At 48.0% G+C, this 25748-nt stretch overlaps 3 protein-coding genes across 3 annotated transcripts; 1 reads left to right on the top strand and 2 right to left on the bottom strand.

The window, feature by feature from the left end:
- Positions 1-13454: 13454 nt before the first annotated feature.
- On the top strand, positions 13455-13967 carry LOC125534582 (uncharacterized). The gene is made up of 2 exons (XM_048697768.2): positions 13455-13548; positions 13652-13967. The coding sequence occupies exons 1-2, from the start codon at positions 13455-13457 to the stop codon at positions 13789-13791; spliced, it is 234 nt and encodes a 77-aa protein (XP_048553725.2). The 3' UTR covers positions 13792-13967.
- Positions 13968-22092: 8125 nt separating this feature from the next.
- LOC147987773 (asparagine--tRNA ligase, cytoplasmic 1-like) lies at positions 22093-23697 on the bottom strand. Its single transcript, XM_087540432.1, has 5 exons — positions 23647-23697; positions 23263-23510; positions 23043-23172; positions 22713-22771; positions 22093-22276 (listed from the first exon to the last, which is right to left on the bottom strand). Exons 1-5 carry the CDS (start codon positions 23680-23682, stop codon positions 22093-22095), a joined length of 657 nt encoding a protein of 218 aa, XP_087396558.1. The 5' UTR covers positions 23683-23697.
- A 104-nt stretch (positions 23698-23801) lies between these two features.
- On the bottom strand, positions 23802-25275 carry LOC147987772 (asparagine--tRNA ligase, cytoplasmic 1-like). The gene is made up of 5 exons (XM_087542501.1): positions 25164-25275; positions 24842-25074; positions 24359-24448; positions 23888-24240; positions 23802-23817 (listed from the first exon to the last, which is right to left on the bottom strand). The coding sequence occupies exons 1-5, from the start codon at positions 25273-25275 to the stop codon at positions 23802-23804; spliced, it is 804 nt and encodes a 267-aa protein (XP_087398627.1).
- Between the last annotated feature and the right edge of the window lie 473 nt (positions 25276-25748).

The raw sequence follows: 25748 nt of genomic DNA, 5'->3' as shown, positions 1-25748 counted from the left end.
GCCGGAACAAACAGATGATAGAAATTCCGTCCGAAGTTTTCATGGTGGGACCTACACGGGCTCGATCGTACAGCACCATCATGTACAAGGCAGTGCACATGACATACGAAGCGTCCCCGAGTCAGCATAGCCAAGGACTCTTTAAGACACAACGAGATCACTGTAAAATCAACCGTGAATAGACGAACCACTAGACGTCGAACCCCAATTTCATATCATACATCTGTCGGAAAGATATCCTAAGGCTACTTGAATTCCCACCTATGAAATTCCCGAAATTTTTCCGGTTATGCAATCAGGTGTTGGGGATACAGGGGAGCATAATATCTCACTCAAGCTAGCAATCCTACATCCAGCTGTATCCATCCTTCAACACATAACCAAGAAACCTTCGGAAACCATCTATCTCAACCTTCGAAAAGCATCCGTTATACAAGTTATGGCGATACTCCCGAACTCCCGCCCCAGTACTGGGTGGCGTCGAGGTTATCTCACCAACGAACTGCATAAAGGAGATTTTCGATGTCGCGCACAAATCTCAAGTATACCAGAATTGCAACGATAAAATTGTGACGACAACACCTCGGAGCTCAACTCCCCGGGACACTGCCACAACCCCTAAAGACAGGAGGCACCAAGAACAATGTTCTCGTCACAAAACCATCGGAACAAAACCAAGATACTCGCGTGATCCTAAATTTTTTTTAGTGAAATTTGAGAAGAGAAGAGTCAAAACTCTACGTCAGGATGCCTTACCAGAGCGATGAGGAGGCTGGGAAGTAAAAAGAATTCCTAAGCTCTCCGATATATAATTCCTAAGGACTCAAAACATTTTTCTAGACACAACTCGGCTGCTAACAACGATCAAGCAATGGGGGCTCCTAAGGTCGGGGAAGGCTCTGATTACCAACTTGTAACGCCCTCGATGCGGCTATATCTCCCACGTGTCGAGGCACGACTTAGAGGCATAACCGCATTGAAAGCAATGTCGCAAGTCAGGAAGTCATTACACATCCCATGTACATAAATAATATAAAGGGGAGATACATAGTTGGCTTACACTCGCCATGTCACATCAAGGTTCATAAATAACATCCATCATACAAATCACTCATGGCCCGACTACGGTGCCAAAATAGAAAAGACCCCCAACATGCGACAAGGCCCTGAATCGATAACCCCAACTAGGCACCACTACTGATCATCGGGAAAGGAAACATAATAATGCTGAGAGTCCTCGTCGAACTCCCACTTGAGCTCGTACTCGTCACCTGGAGCGAAATCACCTGGACCTGCATCTGGAGTTATAGTATCTGTGAGCCACAGGGATTCAGCAATCTCACACCCACGCGATCAAGACTATTTAAGCTTATAGGACAGGTACGACAATATATAAGTGGAGCTGCAGCAAGCGACTAGCATATATGGTGGCCAACTTATACGCAAATGAGAGCGAGAAGAGAAGGCGAAGCACGAGCGAGAAGCTAAAGGAACATCCTGCGCAAGCATAACTCCAACACCGTGTCCACTTCCCAGACTCCGCCGAGAAGGGGCCATCACGGTAACACACAGGTTGATTCATTTTAATTAAGTTTAGTTAAAGTTACCTACAACCGGACATTAACAAATTCCCATCTGCCCATAACCGCGGGCACGGCTTTCGAAAGATCAATCCCTGCAGGGGAGTCCCAACTTAGCCCATAACAAGCTCTCACGGTCAACGAAGGAATAGACCTCCACCCAAGACACACCGATCAGACTCGGTATCTCGGTACAACAAGATGATTCGACAGGTTAAAACAAGTCCAGCAACACCGCCCGAATGTGCCGACAAATCCTGATAGGAGCTGCACATATCTCTTTCTCAGGGCACACTCAGATGAGCAATCCGTACAACTAAAACCAGCCCTTGAGTTTCCCCGAGGTGGCGCTGCACAGGGCTCTAGTTCGGACCAACACTCAGAGGAGCACTGGCCCGTGGGGGGCTAAAATAAAGATGACCCTCGGGCTCCGGAAACCCAAGGGAAAAGGGGGGGTAGGCGGCAAATGATAAAACCAATGTTGGGCATTGCTGGAAAAGCTTTAATCAAGGCGAACTATCAAGGGGTTCCCATTATAGCCCAACCGCGTAAGGGACGCAACAATCCGGGAACATAACACCGATATGACGGAAACTAGGGCGCAAGAGTGGAACAAAACACTAGGCGAGAGGCCGAGCCTTCCACCCTTTACCAAGTATATAGATGCATTAAGATAACATAGCAATATAATGATATCCCAACAAGTAAATAAATGTTCCAACAAGGAACGGCTCCAATCTTCACCTGCAACTAACAACGCTATAAGAAGGGCTGAGCAAAGCGGTAACGTAGCCAATCAACGGTTTGCTAGGACAATGGTAGGTTAGAGGTTCAATCATGCAACTGGGAGGCTGACAAGCAAGTGGTAGGCATCGTAGCAGTGGCAAAGCAAAAGAGCGAGCAAACTAGCATAGCAAAGATAGTAGTGATTTCGAGGGTATGATCATCTTGCCTGCACATTTGTCAGAGTAGACTGGATCCTCACAAGCAAACTCAACGGGCTCCTCGGTAGCGAACTCGTCTCCCGGCTCTATCCAACAAGACAAACAAGCAACAAGGATACAATCAACCACGTGCAAGACCAAGCAAAATGATGAAATGATGATATGCTATGCGGGATGCAATGCGGGATGCAAAATGCAAGATATGACAGGAAATGCATGAACCTGGCCTCAACTTGGAATTCCAAGGGTGCCATTGGATAGAGGGGATGAAATCTCTTGAAAACTATATAAAGATCATTGGAATCGGAGTTACGGTTTGGAAATGGCGAGCGTTTTACGAAACGAACCGATCTGCGAACGAAGCGCCGGAATGCAAAATTGGAGGGGTGTTGGGCTGCAACACACACGAGGCCTTTTCGGTCCCTCGGTTAACCGTAGGAGTATCAAACGAAGTCCAAATGACCCGAAACTTGACAGGCGGTCTACCGGTAGTAAACCAAGGCCGCATGGCAAGTCTCGGTCCAACCCGGAAATGTTTAATCCCCACACACGAAAGAAGGCTAGAAATGACCACCGGAGGAGAACGAAGCGCCGGAATGCAAAACGGACAACGGGGAAAATGCTCGAACGCATGAGATGAACATGTATGCAAATGCAATGCACGAGATGACATGATAAGAGATGCACGAAAAAAAACAACACACGGAGACAAAGACCCGAACCCGAGAAATAAATATAACTTAGCGCCAGAGACGGCAAGAGTTGGATACAAATATGGAAAGTATATCTGGGGCGTTACAACACTCCACCACTACGAAAATATCTCGTCCCGAGATCTAGGACTGAAAGAACTCCGGGTACTCAGAACGGAGGTGATCCTCGCGTTCCCAGGTAGCTTCACGATCGGAATGGTGTGACCACTTGACTTTGAGAAATTTAATTGACTTGTTGCGAGTCTTGCGTTCAGTCTCTTCAAGAATAGCAACTGGGTGCTCACGATAGGAGAGATCTTCTTGGAGGTGAATGTCCTCGAAGTTGACGGTGCGGTCAGGCGTCTTGAAGCACTTTCGGAGTTGGGAGACATGGAACACATCATGAACATTGGCAAAGTTTGAAGGAAGCTCGAGGTGATAGGCGAGGTCGCCTCTCTTGCTGACAATCTTGAAAGGTCCGACATATCTGGGGGCAAGCTTCCCTTTGATACCGAAGCGACGAGTACCTTTCATAGGAGAGACGCGGAGGTAAACGTGATCTCCGATCTCGAAAGCCAAATCACGGTGCTTACTATCATAGTAGCTCTTCTGGCGGGGTTGGGCTGCTTTGAGGTTATCACGAATGACTTTGCACATTTCTTCTGCTTCTGTGATCAGGTCATTACCCAGCAGCTGACGTTCACCGGTTTTAGACCAGTTGAGAGGGGTACGGCACTTCCTGCCATACAGAATTTCAAAGGGGGCCTTGCCCGAACTTGCTTGAAAACTATTGTTGTATGAGAATTCAGCATAAGGAAGACAGTCCTCCCACTTCATGCCGAGAGAAATCACACAAGCCCTGAGCATGTCTTCGAGAATCTGGTTGACACGCTCGACTTGACCGCTTGTTTGAGGATGGAAAGCAGTGCTGAAGCGGATGCTGGTGCCCATGGCCTTCTGAAAGGAATCCCAAAACTTGGAGGTAAAGATGCTGCCACGGTCTGAAGATATCACTTGAGGAATACCGTGCAGAGAGACAATGCGAGAGGTATAGAGTTCCGCCAATTGAGCTGCAGTGATCGACTCTTTGATAGGCAGAAAGTGAGCCACTTTGGTGAGCTTGTCGATGACGATGAATATAGCATCATTGCCACGCTTGGACTTTGGAAACCCAGTCACGAAGTCCATTTCGATGTGGTCAAACTTCCATTCTGGAATGGAAAGAGGTTGGAGGAGACCTGCTGGCCTTTGGTGTTCTGCCTTCACTCTTCTGCAGACATCACACTCGTTCACAAATTGAGCGATCTCGCGCTTCATTCGAGTCCACCAATAAGCTTGCTTGAGATCCTGATACATCTTCGTACTACCAGGGTGGATGGAGAGGAGAGAGTTGTGAGCCTCGTTCATGATCACTTTACGAAGTTCACCTTTGGGCACAACAATTCGATCCTCGAAGAAGAGAGTGTCCTTGTCATCAAGTCGGTAACACTTGTACTTGGACTGACTCTTGGCAATCCCAATCTTCACCTTTTTCACCATAGCATCAAGAAGCTGGGCTTGGCGAATTTGGTCTTCCAAGGTAGGAGAAACTTGAAGGTTGGCGAGGAAACCTTGAGGAACAATTTGAAGATTCAGCTTGCGGAAAGCTTCACAAAGCTTGGGTTGATAGGGCTTGAGAATCAGACTGTTGCAATATGCTTTTCTGCTCAAAGCGTCAGCAATCACATTAGCCTTGCCTGGAGTATACTCAATACTCGGATTGTACTCTTGAATCATTTCGACCCATCGAGTCTGCCTGAGGTTGAGATTAGGCTGAGTGAAGATGTACTTGAGACTCTTGTGATCAGTGAAAATGTCCACTTTCCTTCCCAATAGAAGATGTCTCCAAGTCAACAAAGCGTGCACAACTGCCGCCAACTCGAGATCATGAGTGGGGTAGTTCTTCTCATTAGGCTTCAACTGGCGAGAGGTATAAGCAACAACTTTCTTCTCTTGCATCAGTACAACACCTAGACCTTGGAGAGAGGCATCACAAAAGACCTCGTACGGCTTGGTTTCATCAGGCGGAGTCAAAACTAGAGCAGTGATCAACTTCTCTTTCAAAGTGTTGAAAGCAATATCACACTCCGGAGACCAAACATACTTAATGTGCTTCTGAAGAAGATTTGAAAGAGGCTTGGCGATCTTAGAAAAGTTTTCAACGAATCTTCTGCAATAGCTTGCGAGACCGAGGAAACTGCGGAGTTGCTTCACATTCTGAGGAGGTTCCCAATTCACAATTGCAGACACCTTCTCAGGATTCACGGAGATGCCCTTGGCAGAGATGATATGACCAAGATAAAGAACTTCATCGAGCCAAAATTCACACTTGGAGAACTTGGCGTAGAACTGATGTTCCCTGAGCTTGTCAAGAACCAAACGCAAGTGCTTGGCATGATCTTCCTTGTTCTTCGAGAAAACCAGAATGTCATCGAGATAGACGAAAACGAAGTCATTGGTGTAGGCGTTGAAGATGAAGTTCATCATGCGAGAGAACGTCGGAGGAGCGTTGGCGAGGCCAAAAGACATGACGGTGTATTCATATGAACCAAAGCTTGTTCTGAACGCCGTCTTGGGAATATCTTGCTCACGAATACGAATCTGATGATAACCCATACGGAGATCAAGTTTGGAGTATACTTGGGCACCCTTGAGTTGTTCGAACAGCTCATTGATGTTGGGAAGTGGGTATTTGTTCTTGATGGTCTTCTTGTTCACTGGACGGTAATCAACACAAAGTCGACTCGATCCATCCTTCTTCTTCACAAAAAGAACACCACAACCCCACGGAGAAGTACTAGGCCGGATAAGACCCAATCTTTCTTGCTCATCGAGTTGTTTCTTCAACTCCTTCAACTCTTCGGGGCCGAGCTTGTAGGGACGTTTGCACACAGGTTCCGTACCGGGCTCAAGTTCAATAACAAATTCAACCGGCCGGTTTGGAGGCATCCCTGGAAGTTCTTCTGGGAAGACGTCTTGATACTCGCAAACAACCGGAATCTGCGAAATAGCATCCAATTCACCCTTCTCATTGAGAGAAAACAATCGGATGGTATTATCCCGAGCGGCAAAGACAATGACATCCTCAGACGAATGAGTCAGTTGAATCTGCCTGGCTGCACAATCAAGCTGAGCTTTGTGTTTAGAGAGCCAGTCCATCCCAAGAATAAGATCAATGTCAGAATTACCAAGAACCACCGGAGAAGAGAGAAACTTGCAGTCGCCCAAAGTGATAGTAACATCCGGAACACACACTCGAGATGTCAACAGACTGGCCGGAGAGTCAATAGACAACGGTCTCGGCAACATTTGAGTAACAAAATCATGCTTGGAAGCAAAAGGTCTCGAGATGAAACAATGCGATGCACCAGTGTCAAAAAGAACTTTTGCAGGAATATCTTTAACAGGAAGGTTACCCATGATCACATCTGAAGAATCCTCTGCCTGAGCTGCATTCACCATATTGACCTTGGCATGCTTGGGATTGTGCTTGACCATAGCTGTACTTGCCGATCTGACAGGAGGAGGAGGAGGAAGACGCCTCTGGTTGGTACACTTGTTGGCATAGTGACCCTTCTGTTGGCACTTGTTGCATGTGACCTCTGAAAGCGGACGGTGATACGGAGCACTCGGTCTTGGAGCTTGAGACGAAGACTTGTACTGAAAGCCTGGGTTGGGTGGGTGGGAGAAACCACTGCCACCTTTGCTCTTCTGCTGATACGGCTGACGGAACGGAGGAGGAGGAAGCCAATACTTCTGCTGCTTGGCCACTTGAGTAGAGGAAGACGGAGTAACATCTCTGGCACGCTTCCTGGAAGCATCACACCTCAACTGAGCAGCCTCTTGTTTCAGTGCCATGTTGTAGAACTCATCGTATCTCAACGGCTCAAAGAGGACAAGAGCGAGCTGAATTTCTTCACGAAGACCACCCCTGAACTGATAGATCATGCTCTTCTCATCAGGAACATCCTGCTTGGCAAAACGGGCGAGCTTCTGGAACAACTTGTTGTAGTCATAGACAGACAAAGAGCCTTGCTTCAGATTGCGGAATTCCTGACGCTTACTTTCAACCACACTTTGAGGAATGTGATGAGCGCGGAAATCTTGACGGAAATCATCCCAAGTGATCAAACGTCCACCTCTGGAATCCTTGTACTGCTGGAACCACTCTGCAGCCTGATCTTTGAGCTGGAAAGAAGCGAACTTGACGAAATCTTCAGGCCTGATGTTGCTGCATTCAAAATGCTTGCCCAGATCCACTAACCAATCGTCAGCATCGGTAGCCTCAACACAATTGCTGAACGTCTTTGGACCGTTAGCAAGGAACTGGTTGAGTGTAGCAAAGTGACCCTGGTTGCTGCCTTGATTCCCTTGACTGTCTTGATTGCGCTCTTGAAGAATTTGCATGATCAGCTGAGTGTTTGCATTAGTAGCGGCCATCACAGCTTGCCATGCCTCTGGAGGAGGTGGAGGCGGTGGCGGATCTTGATTCTGGTTTTGACTGGTGCTCTTAGCGGGAGCCATCCTGAACAGGTTGACCACCATTAGCACACAAATAGACAAATATTGAAGCTGAATCCAACGGAATGATAATTGCAACATAAAGTCTTCACATCCGAACAAAATGAACGAATGCACTTCTCTTGAAGTGGTCACATATTCCTAAATTGCGAAGCCACGAGAATCAGGTAGAAGGGGTACAACAACGAGGGATGGAATCAACATATGACGTCGAAGCAAAACGAATGCCACAACTTGAAATAAAACCAAGGGTTGGCTTGCGGAATAAGCCGGAACAAACAGATGATAGAAATTCCGTCCGAAGTTTTCATGGTGGGACCTACACGGGCTCGATCGTACAGCACCATCATGTACAAGGCAGTGCACATGACATACGAAGCGTCCCCGAGTCAGCATAGCCAAGGACTCTTTAAGACACAACGAGATCACTGTAAAATCAACCGTGAATAGACGAACCACTAGACGTCGAACCCCAATTTCATATCATACATCTGTCGGAAAGATATCCTAAGGCTACTTGAATTCCCACCTATGAAATTCCCGAAATTTTTCCGGTTATGCAATCAGGTGTTGGGGATACAGGGGAGCATAATATCTCACTCAAGCTAGCAATCCTACATCCAGCTGTATCCATCCTTCAACACATAACCAAGAAACCTTCGGAAACCATCTATCTCAACCTTCGAAAAGCATCCGTTATACAAGTTATGGCGATACTCCCGAACTCCCGCCCCAGTACTGGGTGGCGTCGAGGTTATCTCACCAACGAACTGCATAAAGGAGATTTTCGATGTCGCGCACAAATCTCAAGTATACCAGAATTGCAACGATAAAATTGTGACGACAACACCTCGGAGCTCAACTCCCCGGGACACTGCCACAACCCCTAAAGACAGGAGGCACCAAGAACAATGTTCTCGTCACAAAACCATCGGAACAAAACCAAGATACTCGCGTGATCCTAAATTTTTTTTTAGTGAAATTTGAGAAGAGAAGAGTCAAAACTCTACGTCAGGATGCCTTACCAGAGCGATGAGGAGGCTGGGAAGTAAAAAGAATTCCTAAGCTCTCCGATATATAATTCCTAAGGACTCAAAACATTTTTCTAGACACAACTCGGCTGCTAACAACGATCAAGCAATGGGGGCTCCTAAGGTCGGGGAAGGCTCTGATTACCAACTTGTAACGCCCTCGATGCGGCTATATCTCCCACGTGTCGAGGCACGACTTAGAGGCATAACCGCATTGAAAGCAATGTCGCAAGTCAGGAAGTCATTACACATCCCATGTACATAAATAATATAAAGGGGAGATACATAGTTGGCTTACACTCGCCATGTCACATCAAGGTTCATAAATAACATCCATCATACAAATCACTCATGGCCCGACTACGGTGCCAAAATAGAAAAGACCCCCAACATGCGACAAGGCCCTGAATCGATAACCCCAACTAGGCACCACTACTGATCATCGGGAAAGGAAACATAATAATGCTGAGAGTCCTCGTCGAACTCCCACTTGAGCTCGTACTCGTCACCTGGAGCGAAATCACCTGGACCTGCATCTGGAGTTATAGTATCTGTGAGCCACAGGGATTCAGCAATCTCACACCCACGCGATCAAGACTATTTAAGCTTATAGGACAGGTACGACAATATATAAGTGGAGCTGCAGCAAGCGACTAGCATATATGGTGGCCAACTTATACGCAAATGAGAGCGAGAAGAGAAGGCGAAGCACGAGCGAGAAGCTAAAGGAACATCCTGCGCAAGCATAACTCCAACACCGTGTCCACTTCCCGGACTCCGCCGAGAAGGGGCCATCACGGTAACACACAGGTTGATTCATTTTAATTAAGTTTAGTTAAAGTTACCTACAACCGGACATTAACAAATTCCCATCTGCCCATAACCGCGGGCACGGCTTTCGAAAGATCAATCCCTGCAGGGGAGTCCCAACTTAGCCCATAACAAGCTCTCACGGTCAACGAAGGAATAGACCTCCACCCAAGACACACCGATCAGACTCGGTATCTCGGTACAACAAGATGATTCGACAGGTTAAAACAAGTCCAGCAACACCGCCCGAATGTGCCGACAAATCCTGATAGGAGCTGCACATATCTCTTTCTCAGGGCACACTCAGATGAGCAATCCGTACAACTAAAACCAGCCCTTGAGTTTCCCCGAGGTGGCGCTGCACAGGGCTCTAGTTCGGACCAACACTCAGAGGAGCACTGGCCCGTGGGGGGCTAAAATAAAGATGACCCTCGGGCTCCGGAAACCCAAGGGAAAAGGGGGGGTAGGCGGCAAATGATAAAACCAATGTTGGGCATTGCTGGAAAAGCTTTAATCAAGGCGAACTATCAAGGGGTTCCCATTATAGCCCAACCGCGTAAGGGACGCAACAATCCGGGAACATAACACCGATATGACGGAAACTAGGGCGCAAGAGTGGAACAAAACACTAGGCGAGAGGCCGAGCCTTCCACCCTTTACCAAGTATATAGATGCATTAAGATAACATAGCAATATAATGATATCCCAACAAGTAAATAAATGTTCCAACAAGGAACGGCTCCAATCTTCACCTGCAACTAACAACGCTATAAGAAGGGCTGAGCAAAGCGGTAACGTAGCCAATCAACGGTTTGCTAGGACAATGGTAGGTTAGAGGTTCAATCATGCAACTGGGAGGCTGACAAGCAAGTGGTAGGCATCGTAGCAGTGGCAAAGCAAAAGAGCGAGCAAACTAGCATAGCAAAGATAGTAGTGATTTCGAGGGTATGATCATCTTGCCTGCACATTTGTCAGAGTAGACTGGATCCTCACAAGCAAACTCAACGGGCTCCTCGGTAGCGAACTCGTCTCCCGGCTCTATCCAACAAGACAAACAAGCAACAAGGATACAATCAACCACGTGCAAGACCAAGCAAAATGATGAAATGATGATATGCTATGCGGGATGCAATGCGGGATGCAAAATGCAAGATATGACAGGAAATGCATGAACCTGGCCTCAACTTGGAATTCCAAGGGTGCCATTGGATAGAGGGGATGAAATCTCTTGAAAACTATATAAAGATCATTGGAATCGGAGTTACGGTTTGGAAATGGCGAGCGTTTTACGAAACGAACCGATCTGCGATATACAGCAAGTAGGCTCCTAAATGCAACAACATGAACATGCTACAGCCACCAAACATGAAAACAAAAGACATGGCAGTGATGTAAACAAGATGGTTAACAAAACACTAGCACTGAGCCAAAGGCAAATTCATCCATTAAGGGGTTCAAACAAGCATGGCAAAAACGCAAACGCAAAACAGATTCCAGACTTAGTGAAATTAACACTAGCCTGAAATTTCAGATCACGAAGCCCTCTTCGGAGCAGCAAAACAACATGATAGATAACCTGAACATGACAAGTAAGAACATGGCATGGAGCTACTCAACAATCTTAAAAAAACACCCAAAGTGACCTGGGGCCAAAAGGGTTCACAAAATACTCTACCGAGCTCACGAACATAGCTCGAACACAATCAGTTTTCAGACTTAGTGAAAACTGAGACATGCTGAAATATAACTCACGAAGGCATGTAAACGAGCTCGATGCACTCACCATGGTGCAAGTCACAGCAAGGCAAGTATACATCCATGAATAAGACACAAAATACAAGCTAGGCATGGCAAGAACAAAGGCATAGCATGCATGGAACACTAACGGTAGCATCGGCAAAATCGCAAACAAGTTGACGATCTGCCCAGATTAACAACGAAGCAAAAGTTGAGCTCGATTGAGTCAACCTAGAGCACTCCACATATGCAAACAAAGACATGGATGGATAGAGCATAACATAAATATCAAAACTCCCTTACTGATCATCCTCAAAAGAGGCACGGATCACTAGGAAACAAGCTGGACATATGGCATCATGAACTAAAATATCCCATACTTAGTGAAAATCACTAAGTCCCTGAAATCAACAATCTCAGGTACCTCTCTTCGCAAGCTTGCACAAGACAACACACACATCCTAAAAATGCATGGGTGGCACCTCTGGAAAGAAGACAAAATGCTTAACAATTCATCCCAATGAGGCACAGGCATATCATGCACGAATTAAACATGGCAAAAATGACAAAAGTGCATGATGAACTAACGGATCTGCAATTTAACTCACGAAGCCTTCTTCTAACAGCATTTTGGGCATCAAGATGACCTCAAATGCAAATGATGCAATGGAATGAAATGATGTACATGTCGAGGCGAATATTTTAATATATAATATGCCCAAATCAGAGTTACGGATGCAGAGATACGCGTCCTCGAACAGGAGCATATGGAGTAAAAATCTAGGGACTTAGTGAAAAAAAACTACCCTAGGATTCAGATCTAGGGTTCGGGCACGCGGCCCAAGACGGCGGCGGATCTCGCCGGGATTCCTGTAGACGACGGCGGCGGCCGGAGAGGAAGTAGCCGGAGCGGGGAGGGGGGGCCGGACGGCGAGGAGGAAGCGGCGCGGCGGGCGGTCGTCGGAGCCGGGAGCTCCTCTCCCTGGCGCGGGCGCCGGCGAGGGCTTGGGGCGGCGGCCAGCAATGGCGCCGCGGCGGCCGGAGCGGGCGAGCGTCGCCGGGCTCGGGGGCGGCGACTGGAGGAGGAGGCGGGCGGCGGAGCGGGCCGGGAGGGCCCCGCACGGGCCTCGCGGGCCCACGGGCGGCGGCGAACTGGGGACCGGCCCCGGGACACGTGGCGGCGGCGGATTCGTCCCGCGGAGCCGGGCGGACACGTCCGGCGCGCGATTTTTTGTCCGGCGGCGGCGGGAGGAGTTGGATCTAGGGTTAGGGGGGAGAAGAACCGTGGATTTCGGAGGGGGGTGTATATATAGGCATAGAGGGAGCTAGGAGAGTCCAAATGAGGTGCGGTTTTCGCCCACGCGATCGTGATCGAACGCTCTATGACATGGAGCAGAGTTTGGTGGGTTTTGGACCAAATTGGAGGGGTGTTGGGCTGCAACACACACGAGGCCTTTTCGGTCCCTCGGTTAACCGTAGGAGTATCAAACGAAGTCCAAATGACCCGAAACTTGACAGGCGGTCTACCGGCAGTAAACCAAGGCCGCATGGCAAGTCTCGGTCCAACCCGGAAATGTTTAATCCCCACACACGAAAGAAGGCTAGAAATGACCACCGGAGGAGAACGAAGCGCCGGAATGCAAAACGGACAACGGGGAAAATGCTCGAACGCATGAGATGAACATGTATGCAAATGCAATGCACGAGATGACATGATAAGAGATGCACGAAAAAAAAACAAAACACGGAGACAAAGACCCGAACCCGAGAAATAAATATAACTTAGCGCCGGAGACGGCAAGAGTTGGATACAAATATGGAAAGTATATCTGGGGCGTTACAATGCCCCCTCACTTGCCCAATAATACCACAATCCATTTCGTGTTCAACTGGATTGATTCTGTTCTACCATTGTCTCATCGCGGGATGTCTATGCGAATCAGGAAAGCAACTGATTGTCTTAGTGGCCAGTGGGGGTGCTTTTTTGTTTTCTGGCCTGTCATGCTTTCTGACCATTTTACACGCATGTGAATAGTTTCTTTACAACAACGCATTATATTTGACAATATATATGTCCCGTCTCTTCATTGTGCAGTAGCAATGGCGACAAAGTGCATCATCGGCGCGTTGGTTGGATCCCTTGGCGTTGCATACGTCTGCGACACGATCGTTTCTGACAAGAAGATCTTTGGAGGTGAGTAGTACCATGCTGTTACATACATGCCCATAGGATGCCTGCCTGTGCCTAACCTCTTGTAAGAATCCATCTAATCGTTGCTTCTTACTTTTGGAAATAGGCACTGTTTGCAAGACCGCGACCGACAGGGAGTGGTTTCAGGCCACGGACGCCAAGTTCCAGGCCTGGCCTCGCACCGCTGGGCCGCCGGTCATCATGAACCCCATCAGCCGCCAGAACTTCATCGTCAAGAACCCTTGATAGGTGGCACGAGCGGCATCTCGCTCCCACCATGGGATCCCAAGTTTCTTTTCTAGGGTTTTGAAGTTCCTAATAAAAGGGACTTGAAAGTTGGGGTATACTCTTTTGCTTTATGAATTTCAGTTTCTGTGAGCAACTTTGAGGTGCTTTACCGCTCGCTCGCTCATCTTTCGATGAACTCTCTTCCTCGGTGAAATCTTCCTCAGTTCCAGTTTCCGCATTGTCTTTCATGTGTTGTGTTTCTTTCTGATCCGATGCTCCATGTTGATGCTGTGATGTTAACGAGCCTATTGTTTTTGACTTTTAGCATGGTGGACTGGTGGTGCACTATAATTCTTTTTGCTTGTGCTGCTATTATGCACAATGGTAAACTATTGTTGAAAAGAATTCGTCAGCTGCTGTTATTTCCAATGTTAAAACTATTATTGAAAAGCATTCATCTGCTGCTGCTATTTGCAATGTTAAACTATTATTGAAAAACATTCATTTGCTGCTGTTAGATTGCGTATCATTCTGTGATATCCTGCTGAAAATGCTGGACTCAGTTGGAGTATTGCAGCACATCAGTGCCCACTGAAGCCCAACACTAGCAACAAAACTTTGAGTTTTGAAAAAGGTAACATGATGACCACAAGCCATTCACATGACCCAACGTTCTTGATCCGCTGAAATGGTTTACATGCGGATTTTTGCAAAATTGGGAGATGGTAATTGGAACATCAGATTTCAAAAGTTGTTTGCACATGAAAGGGGCGAACACAACACATGATGGGCATGTACAATGATGCTATCTTAGAAGTGCTATGTAGGATAAATGATGAGGTGGAGAAGAGAGAACTCATAAGAAAAGGCTTGTCTTCTCTTATTTAAGAGAAGACAAGAGATGATATTTTAGTACAATATGTCTCACCGCGTTTTTAGGAATAGCTAGTTGTTTAAAATAAGGCTAAGAGATGACCTATTGTAGACATTTTTTCTTGTTATCTCTAAATTACATGCAAGACTTAAGATAAAACTATCTTATCAACCATTGTACATGCCCTCACAAAAGGACAAGCGAGAGAAAAAAACTAGAATTGACATACTTTTGCTGCGGTTATGCGCATTCTCAACCATCATAATTGGCAAGACTATATTGTTAGGCAATCCGATCAGATCATACCCTGCCATTGTGGCGCCCCGTTCTTCCCCAGCCTGCAAAACCCATGGACTGGCGCTATCCACATGTATCCCATGACGGGTCATGGTGGACCCATCTACCCCGCCGTTGGACACGGCCATGCTCCCAGCATCCTCGGGCCGCACCCTGCCGCATCGCCGTCTCGCCCGGCTCAGGGCTACATGGCCCTGCCAGCTCCGTCGCCCGCGCCTCCATCACCCGCGACCTTCACCTATAGCGGCTACCCCACCCACGGCTCCCCCTCGACACCGACATGGGATCCCTCCGCTCTCGCCAACTACTTCAACACCATGAGTCTGCAGGCTCCTACGGAGTGGATCATGGACACTGGAGCCTCCGCTCACATGTCTTCGTCTGCCGGTAACCTCACCTCTATTTCCTCTAATCCACCACATAAACACATCATGTTCGGTGATGGCTCTTCTCTTCCTGTCTCTCACTCCGGCCATGCAACCCTTTCTACTTCTTCCTCTCACAAACTCACTCTTCGTGATGTTCTCGTCACCCCTCGCATCGTTAAAAATTTAATTTCTGTTCGTCAGTTTACTCGTGACAACTTATGCTCGGTTGAATTTGACCCTTGGGGTTTTTCTGTGAAGGATCTCAGGACAGGAGCCGTGATTCTTCGGTGCAGTAGCTCGGGTGATCTATACCCGACCTCTTCCTTGCCGCACGCCCACACCGCCTTCACCGTCGACTCCAGCCTCTGGCACCGGCGCCTCGGCCACCCTGGTCTCGAAGCATTCTGGTGCCTCGCCTCGTCATTATCACTCCCTATTAATAAAGTGCTCAAGGATCCTAGTTTATGCCATGCTTGTCAACTTGGCCGTCATGTTCATTTACCTTTTTCTACTTCTAAAACAAATACTCATCGTCCGTTTGAATTAATACACTGTGATCTTTGGACTTCACCTGTTGCGAGTGTTTCTGGTTATAAATACTTTCTTGTTATTTTAGATGACTTCACTCACTACCTATGGACGTATCCTCTACGTAAAAAATCTGAAGCCTTTTCCCTACTGTCTAACTTTCGTGCTTATGTCGCCACACAGTTCTCTCTCTCTCCAAGCTATTCAGTGCGATAACGGACGAGAATTCGACAACCACGCCCTCCAGAATCTCTCCGCTCACCATGGGATTCAGCTGCGTTTCTCGTGTCCCTATACTTCCCCACAAAACGGTAAAGCTGAACGCATCATTCGTACTGTCAACGACATTAAACGCACCCTCCTATTCCAAGCGAGTATGCCTCCAAATTTCTGGGTCGAAGCTCTCCACACCGCCACCTATCTCCTAAACAGACTACCCACCAAAGCACTCGCCGCCCCATGTCCTTTTTCCGCCCTCTTCTCAAAACCACCAGATTATACCCTCCTTCGCACTTTCGGCTGCCTATGCTACCCCAACCTCACCGCCACAATGCCCCACAAACTGTCCCATCGTTCCTCCGCGTGTGTCTTTCTGGGTTATCCCTCCAATCATCGTGGTTACCGTTGCATGGATACTGAGTCTCGTCGCATCATCATCTCCCGCCACGTGATTTTTGACGAAACTCGATTTCCCTTTGCACCCAATTTTTCTGTGTCTAACATGCAGCAGCACGCATCGCCATCAGCCCCGGACGACGATCCGATCGACGTCCCCGCCTCGGTCCCCGTGCCTCCCATGCACGCTGGCCCGCGTCGGTCCGCTGGACCCCGCTTCGCACCTACCCCAGCCTCCCCGGTACGGTCTTCTTCGTCACCGAGCACGCCGTCCCACTTGCCTGCTTCGCCGGCCCAGTCGGCCTCGTCGACCTCGCCGGCCCGCTCGCCGGTCTCTACGGCCCAACAGGCTTCCATACCGGCTTCGCCCGACAACGGCACTGCATCTGCTGCTGATCTCGAGGACGCGGCCTCTGGCGCTGCGTCTCCCGCGTCGAGCTCATCCACGGCTTCGTCCACGACTCCGCCGACTTCATCGTCTCCACCATCCCCGGCTCCTGTCGTTCCGGTTCATCGCATGGTCACCCGCCGATAGGCTGGCAAGATCATCGGACCTCGCGAGCGCCTCAACCTTCATGCCGTTGCCGCGGCCACTCCTGTTGTCACCCCCGCGGTTGCCCCATCGCCAGTTCCCAAGTCTGTTCGTGGTGCTCTCAAAGACCCGAACTGGCTCGCGGCTATGACAGACGAGTATGGTGCTCTTCTCGCCAACGACACATGGGCTCTTGTGCGTCCTCCCGCCAACGCCAACGTCGTCTCTGGAAAGTGGGTGTTTCGTCACAAGTTCAAACCCGATGGCAGCCTCGACCGCTACAAAGCACGTTGGGTCCTCCGTGGTTTCTCCCAGGAGCACGGCATCGACTTCGACGAGACCTTTAGCCCGGTGGTTAAACCAGCTACCATCCGGGTCATCCTCTCCATCGCACTCTCCTCCAACTGGAAGATTCGCCAGCTCGATGTCAAGAACGCCTTTCTCCATGGGCGTCTTAACGAGGTGGTCCTTTGTCACCAGCCAACTGGCTTTGTTAACTCTGCTCATCCTGACCATGTGTGCCGCCTCAACCGAGCTCTCTATGGCCTGAAGCAAGCTCCTCGTGCGTGGTATCACCGCTTTGCGAGCTTCATCACCTCCTTCGGCTTCACCTGCTCCAAGTCGGATACATCGCTATTCACTCTGCATGGTTCCATGGGGACTGCTTATCTTCTCCTCTACGTCAACGACATCATCCTCACAGCTTCTACATCGACTCTGCTTGAGCGTGTAATTACCGCTCTCAGCGCCGAGTTTGCCATGACCGACTTGGGCGAGCTACACCACTTCCTCGGCCTTGCTGTTCGTCGTGACTCTTGTGGGATGTTCCTCTCGCAGACCCAGTATGCTCTCGAGATTCTCGAGCGTGCTGGCATGAGCTCTTGCCACCCTGCCTCAACACCCGTGGACACATCGCCCAAGCTGGCTGCTGCCGTCGGCTCACCTGTTGTTGATCCTTCGGAGTATCGGAGTCTAGCCGGTGCTCTTCAGTACCTGACGTTCACACGTCCTGACATCGCCTACGCCGTCCAGTAGATTTGTCTTCACATGCATGATCCCCGCGACCAGCACTTGACTTTGGTCAAGCGTGTTCTCCGCTACGTCAAGGGTACCCTGCACCATGGCCTTCAGCTCACACCCTCCTCTACGGATCGCCTTGTTGCTTACACTAATGCAGACTGGGCTGGTTGTCCTGACACTCGCCGATCGACATCCGGCTACTGTGTGTTCCTTGGCGACAACCTGGTCTCGTGGTCCTCCAAGCGCCAGCACACCGTCTCCCGCTCTAGCGCAGAGGCAGAGTATCGAGCTGTCGCTAATGCCGTCGCTGAAGCAAGTTGGCTTCGCCAACTCCTCCAGGAGCTTCACCGACCTCTCCCTGCTGCCACAGTCGTTTTTTGCGACAATGTCAGCGCCGTCTACATGTCCACGAATCCTGTTCAGCATCAGCGCACCAAGCACATTGAGATTAATCTTCACTTCGTTCGAGACCGCGTTGCGCTTGGGCACATTCGAGTTCTTCATGTGCCTTCTTCCCGGCAGTTCGCGGACATCTTCACCAAAGGCTTGCCATCGCCATTGTTCTTGGATTTTCGGTCCAGTCTCAGCGTCCGAGAATCTCCCGTTGTGACTGCGGGGGGCTGTTAGGCAATCCGATCAGATCATACCCTGCCATATTTAGTGCTCCTATATTTGCATATAAATCGGGCCATTATGGTTAGGATTGTATTGATTTGTTTCCATGGTTATCTTATAATCTGTCCATATATATGAGGTAACACGGAACCCACAATTGTGTGGTCAAACATTCTCTCTCTCTAGTTCTATCATATATCAGCCCCTCTCTAGAGGGGCATATATATAAAAAAAGAAGTCTCAGCTGGAGTCTTGCAGTACATCAGTGCCTCCTGAAAATGATACACTCAGCTGGAGTCTTGCAGTAAATCAGTGCTCACTGAAGCCCAACTATGGCCCAAAAATAGTACAAGTCTCTGTGCATGTGATCTTTGTATTTACAGAAGCTGTTTTTCGTTTTTTTGGCAAGAACTGTGCGAGCAACTGAGAATTAATTTGTGTTTTGAACAATGTAACACAATGGCCACGAGCCACTCATGAATCTGATGTTATTGATCCGCCGAAATATTTTAAATGCCAACATTACGTCAGGCTCTTGACACAACAGATTTCTATAAAATTAGGGGCATTCATATATGGAGCAGATCAAAATTATAGTAATATGAACATCAGATTTCTGAATGTGTTTGCTTCCGGATGGGAAGCACATCAAAAGGTCACACATGATGACAAAAGGACAAGCTAAAAAAACGCGGAATTGGATGACTGTAGTCCCATGTCAATGTCAACAAATTTGGTGATGAGGCACAATCAAACAATGGCAAAAAAATCTTCAATGAAAGTGGGCAGGTCCTCCATACGTTGATGGAGGGGAAGATAGAGCAGGGATATATATGAGAGGAAATGAAAGCGTTCACCCGAAAAAAGAGAAATTTGAGTTCAAATGCAACACAGAACTGTTTTTTTTTTGAGACAACCTCGCAAAACTCTTTATTAACCCGTCACCACGTTTACAGGGACGAAAGAGAGATTCCCGGGATGCCCTAACCAAACATGGCGGCCATCACCGAGAGTAAGAGCATGTTTCGCTAAGTTGTGAGCTTCATAATTCAAGCTCCTAAACTCATGACTAAATTTACAGAAATCAAAAGACAGAGTGGTCTACTATTTCATGAATAACTGCTCCATAACTTGCTGCATTTTCCTTCCGTACTTCCTCGACCACCCCCTTGCAGTCCGATGCGACATGGATCCTCCGAAGATAAAGGTCGTCTGAGAGAGCTAAAGCCTCCCTTATCGCAAGCGCCTCGAGGGTCTGTGGATCATCTATATTTCTGAAAAAAAGGGAGGACGCTCCCAAGAAAACCCCATTCTGATCCCTGCATATGGCGCCAATCGCACCGTAGCCGCGTCGAGAGACAGCGGCATCCACATTCACCTTTGCCGTATCCTCAACCGGCCTGATCCATCGAGTGGACCTATTAGCTGCAGTAGCACTTGGTATCTGATGCTTGGGTTTCAAAACATGGAGATCCCGCAAGTAGCTATTGATGAAACCATTAGTGGAGCTCGGAGACTGAAAAATATCCTCATGGATAGCCTTTCTCCGCACTCCCCAGATTGCCCAAAGTGTAACTATGAGCCTTTCAAATAAATCTGTCGGCAACATTTTATGTATAGCAAAGAGCCAGTCCTTGGCCATGTCCTCTTGCCGCTCACTCATGGCCTGCACAAGATCATCAGGGGCTAGTGCCCACACACCGCCCACCATTGGGCACTTCAATAAAGCATGTTTCCAAGTGTCCATCGCCCCACACAGCATACAAGTATCGGTCGTTGCCATATTACGATGCTTAAGAGCCTCTCCACAGGGCATAGAATGCCTTGCAAGGCGCCATACAAACATTCTTAATTTGGACGGAACCTGAATGTGCCATATCATACTCCACATATTGCTCTCATTCTGTCCAACCGAGGTTCCCTCCTCTTCGTGTATCCACGCTTCTCGGCCCAGCTTCGTCCGCATTATCATTCGGTATACTGAACGCACACTGAAAATACCTCGACTCTCCTCGTGCCAGGCCCCAAAAATCTGGGACCCTGCACGTACATAAAGGTATCTTCAAGATCACTGCAGCATCAAAGGGTGTGAATATAGTGCGTATGTACTCCTCATTCCATGAGGCCGTAGCTGCATTGATCAGCTGCGCCACCTTGGTGGGGGGATTAGCCATGAGTGACGTGATGGGCCTCTTGTAGTTATCCCTAGGAATCCAGTTATGCAGCCATATATCTGTAGTCTCCCCGTCTCCAATCCTCCGTACTATCCCCTGTGATAGGATGTCTCGGCCATCAAGAATCGCCCTCCAAATCTGAGACGGATGAGGACCGAGCGCGGCTTCCAGTAGCGAGTTGTCAGGGATGTATACAACTTTCAGCATTCGTGTACTGAGAGACAACTCGTCATTCATAGTCCGCCATGCTTGACGTGCGAGTAATGCCAAGTTGAAGACCTCCAGGTCACGAAAACCCAGGCCTCCCAGGTGTTTTGGCCTAGTCATAATATCCCACGCCACCCAGCTCGGTTTCCTTCTTCCCTGTTTACTCCCCCACCAAAAATGCCTTATAATTGAAGTTATGTTCTCGCACAATCCTCTCGGCAACCTGAAACATGACATGGAATAGACAGGTATGGCTTGTGCTACTGATTTGATCAATATCTCTTTACCTGCCGATGACAGAAGCTTCTCCATCCACCCTTTTATCTTTTCCCAAACACGGTCCCTCAAAAAATTGTTTAGTCATCATAAGTTCTCAGCAAAAGAAAATAGCCCTGCATCCTCACAAAAGTGCTAAACTTATGGCCCGGGGTCACGTACACTGATTCCTTTCGTGGATGTCCGTCAAGCCCAGGTGATCGGCCCGGGAGCTCCTATATATTGGGCGCTTTAAGCTCCAGCTGCGCTCGCATGCGACGCGTAGCGGGCCGACTCAATAACATGCAGCCGTCAAAACAAAAAAGGAAATTCTAATAGTTGGATGGCAGAAGTGAGAATCAAACTTGGGACCGAAAGTCCCCTTCTACTCCAGAGCTCATTTGAGTTCGGGGTGAACAGTAAATTCTGAATTTTTTTTTGAAAAAAATGCTTATACAACAGAACACAACCAAACCCATCTGTAACACCATCGTGAGATCAATATATATACTATATGCGGGCTCACATGTTGGGGGTTGAGATGCTTCCACAAATCAAATATCCCCAAAGTAGATCCAAATTCTCAAATATTATTGGACGCACGCAAACAGTAATACATGAGAATCAATAGTACACATTAAATTTGCATTCCAATGGTTTGAGAATTTAAAGGCAGCCTTCAAATTATCTCCCAGCTACTAGTTCACATAATCAAGCCAACCTATGAGCAACTATGCCAAACAAAGATAAAACTTACAAATAACACCATCTCTTCAGGGGCACTTTGTTACTTGGGCGTTAATTTGGATCGTCAGGGACTGGTTCCAGCCAATTTCAGAGATCGGCCCTCCCAGGGTACCTCGGGAAGGGAATAACATCTCTAATGTTGTCAAGACCGGTGGCGAAAAGGACCATCCTCTCCAAACCTAGGCCGAACCCGCTGTGCTTTACGGATCCAAAGCACCGCAGGTCCAGGTACTTGGCATACTGCTCCAAGTCCAGACCGGCATCGAGTATCCTGTATATACAATAAATATTTAGGACGGTAGAAGAATGCCAAACTGGTTTCAGATCACTTATCTTTTAGAAAGCCAGAAACAGAACTCATGTTTGTAGGATGCAATTATTACTCATCTTGTCGAGTTGAGTTGTGTCCATTCGGCGTATCTTTTACGAACGAACATCATTCATTCAACACCATCAAACGAAGGCCATTCATTCAATATTTTAAGTGGGCAAAAGCTAACAATATAGTATTTCTTATATTTTGAAATACATTACGGTGTTTCTACTTGTGCATGAACTTGCAAAAAGAAAGCATGGTCAACTAGTCCGTGCAAACGCACCTAACGTAAAATGACTGATCTGCACTTAGTTGAGCATATCACCAGTAATCAGCAAGAATAATCAATAATTAAAAGACAAAATATTCGAGTTAAAGTCCAGCACAGTACCTTTGTTCAAGAATATCCAGACGCTCCTCCCTCTGGCTTCCGCCGATTAATTCACCAACCTAGGAAACATGATATCCAGAGAATAAGTTATCACATCAAAGGATTAAGGTAGAGACTGTCAATTTTCAGTACAGATGGAACCTACTAGGCACATTTTCATGGTGATTTCAGAATGATTCATTATAATCGAAGTTTATAATGATTAAAATTATACATATCCAGAAAGCACAGCGAAAACGAACTCAGCAATAAACCTTAAAAATATGATAATGACTATGGAAATAATCTAAAAAGGACTGCATATCACGATTGAACATACTATGATAATACCTTGGGAACAAGAACATCCATAGCAGCAACAGTCTTTTGGTCATCATTGAGCCTCATATAAAAGGCCTTTATTCCTTTTGGATAGTTAAAAACAATTAGTGGCTTCTTAAACACCACCTCAGTCAAATACCTTCAGATTGCAACAAAATAATTACAGGTGTAGACAGGCGACAAAGAACAAAAGTAAAATGTCAGTGCCAATTCTGATTAATGTCCATACCTCTCATGCTCGGATGCTAAATCAATTCCCCACTCAACTTTGTTCTCAAAAATTTTATCTGCATCTTCGAGCATCTCAACGGCCTTTGTATACGAAATACGTTCCAAAGGCGTCGACGAAACAAGCTCCAGGCGCTCGATTGCGGCCTCATCATGATGCTTGACCATGAATTCCATCTCTGCTCGGCAATGCTCGAGTAGCCATTTGCAAAGGTATTGCACGTAGCTTTCTGCACGGTTCATATCATCCTGTGCAGGGTTGAACATAGAGAATTAATTCAAAACAAAACATCAGTACTTTTTCATACAAATTATCTTATCACACGTACGTCATTAACTGAATCAACATGGAAAACTTAGCAGGAGGGTAGATATTTCACATCACCTGCAAGTTTGCAAATGCCATTTCTGCCTCCACCATCCAGAACTCGGCCAGATGCCTCGACGTGTGGGAGTTTTCGGCCCGGATTGTCGGCCCAAAGGTATACACGTCGGTGAGACCACAAGCCAAGGTCTCCAGTTGAAGCTGCCCAGACACCGTCAGGTACGAAGGACACTTGAAAAAATCGTTCACAAAGGCAATGCTCCCATCTTCACTGCGTGGGATCCCATATGTCAGCCTGGACCTCTCCTCCATTCTCGACACGCTCTCTTTTGCCTTCTTGAGCTCCGACACGGCCGCAACGATCTTTTCCTTGGTGGCTTGTGCAGATTTGAGCTGCGCGACAATGTCCCCCTTCTCTTTGACAACGATTTTGGCGGCATCAATGTCAACTTGAGATGCAGCAGGGTTCTCCTTGAGCTCCTTGTCCAGCTTCTCGGCCTGGCTGAACAAGGTGGTGACCTGGAACATCTCGCCAGCACCCTCGCAGTCGCTCGTGGTTATTATGGGCGTGTGCACACGCTGGAAGCCATTGTCCCGGAAGTATGCATCGGTCGCTGAGGAGAGTTCACTCCTTATCCTAAGCACCGCACCTATCTGAAGAAGATTACAAGTCAATTGATCAGGCTGTGATGATAAAAACAAGGGGGGGAGAACATAATGAGCATACCAGTACATATCTAGTACACCCGCCGGACTAACAAAAAGGACATACCACAAAATACAAGTTTACTAGAATCAAACCATTCCTTGCACAGTTGCATAGTCTTGGTATCATTATTTTTTCCAAAAGGCTGTGGCCGCCCTGTCACACGAAGATCAGCATACAAATTGCTCTAACAATCAAATCAAAGACCATGACTAGCCTCTATATCAGGCTATAACACATCCAAATTCGTAGACCAAATCCAGTTAGGCATGTACATTGGCATATATAAGTGCATAGCCACAAGTATATAGATTTTTTAGAACCAATTTCAAATAGACACGTGTAAACGTCACACCGATCAATCATCCAATTCCAGTCAATATCACTGTAGTGAACTAAATTTTCTAGACAATGAGGACCAATACACTGTACTCAACATGAGAATTGCGATTTTTCTTTTTTTGTCACAGCAGTTGCCTAAAATTATTAAGAACGTTCGTACGGTCCCTAAAAAAACATTTGTAAGGCATGAGAAAGCAGTAGTAGTACCAAGTTGGTGCGTGCGCGGAGGTGGAGAAAATCCCTGAGGTAGGCGGGGTCGAGCGGGTGGCCTGGCTTGGTCTTGGGCAGCGGGTAGGCGGCGGCGTCGACCTCGCCGACCTCGATCAGCGTCTCCACGCTCAGCTCGACGCCGTGCTTGGCCCTCGGGTCCGCCTGGAGCTCTCCCTCGACGAGCACGGACGTACCCGTGGCCGTGAGCCGCGCGAAGCGTCGACCTTGACCTGGAGGTTGCCCAGGCAGGAGCCGTCGTTTACATCGAGGAACACGAATCTGCCGCCGCCCTGCTCGCGCCCGGCCCTGACCCAGCCACCGACGACCACGCGTTGGCCGGCGAACGCGTCACCGGCTTCTAGGATGGCACAGATGCGGATGCGCGTCGTAGGGGGCTCGAGCTCCGGCTCCAGCGGCGCGCCGGCAGCCATGGTGTGGCGGGGTTTGGCTTGGTTGACACGCGCGGGAGAGGGAGGGTGGAAGGCCAAGGGCTAGGTTTTTGCGTGGTGGGTTTACTTCCGTAAGAGACTTGGGACGCGACGCGACGAGGGAACCAAAATTTAAAGAAGACCAAGTACGGGACGTATACGCAGAACCAGCTCGGGACGCACTAGTGCAGAACCGGGCAATAGCACCGGTTCGTAAGGGCCTTTAGTGCCGGTTCGGTAACCGACACTAAATTGTAGGCACTAAAGGCCCCCCCCCCCTTAGTACCGGTTCAGCACGAACCGGTGCTAAAGGGCAACCATGTGGCACGAGCCAGCTCCGTGGGCGCGTAGGACATTAGTACCGGTTGGTAACACCAACCGGTACTAAATGTTTTGGTGTGTTTTGGTTTTATTTTATTTTTATTTTAATTTTGTGTTTTCAATTTAATTTAGTGATTGTTTTACATTATAATGAG

This window comes from Triticum urartu, chromosome 2A, assembly GCF_056163025.1.
Source record: "Triticum urartu cultivar PI428250 chromosome 2A, HENAU_Tu73, whole genome shotgun sequence".
NCBI lineage: Eukaryota > Viridiplantae > Streptophyta > Magnoliopsida > Poales > Poaceae > Triticum > Triticum urartu.
This window is presented reverse-complemented; position numbering and strand designations above follow the sequence as displayed.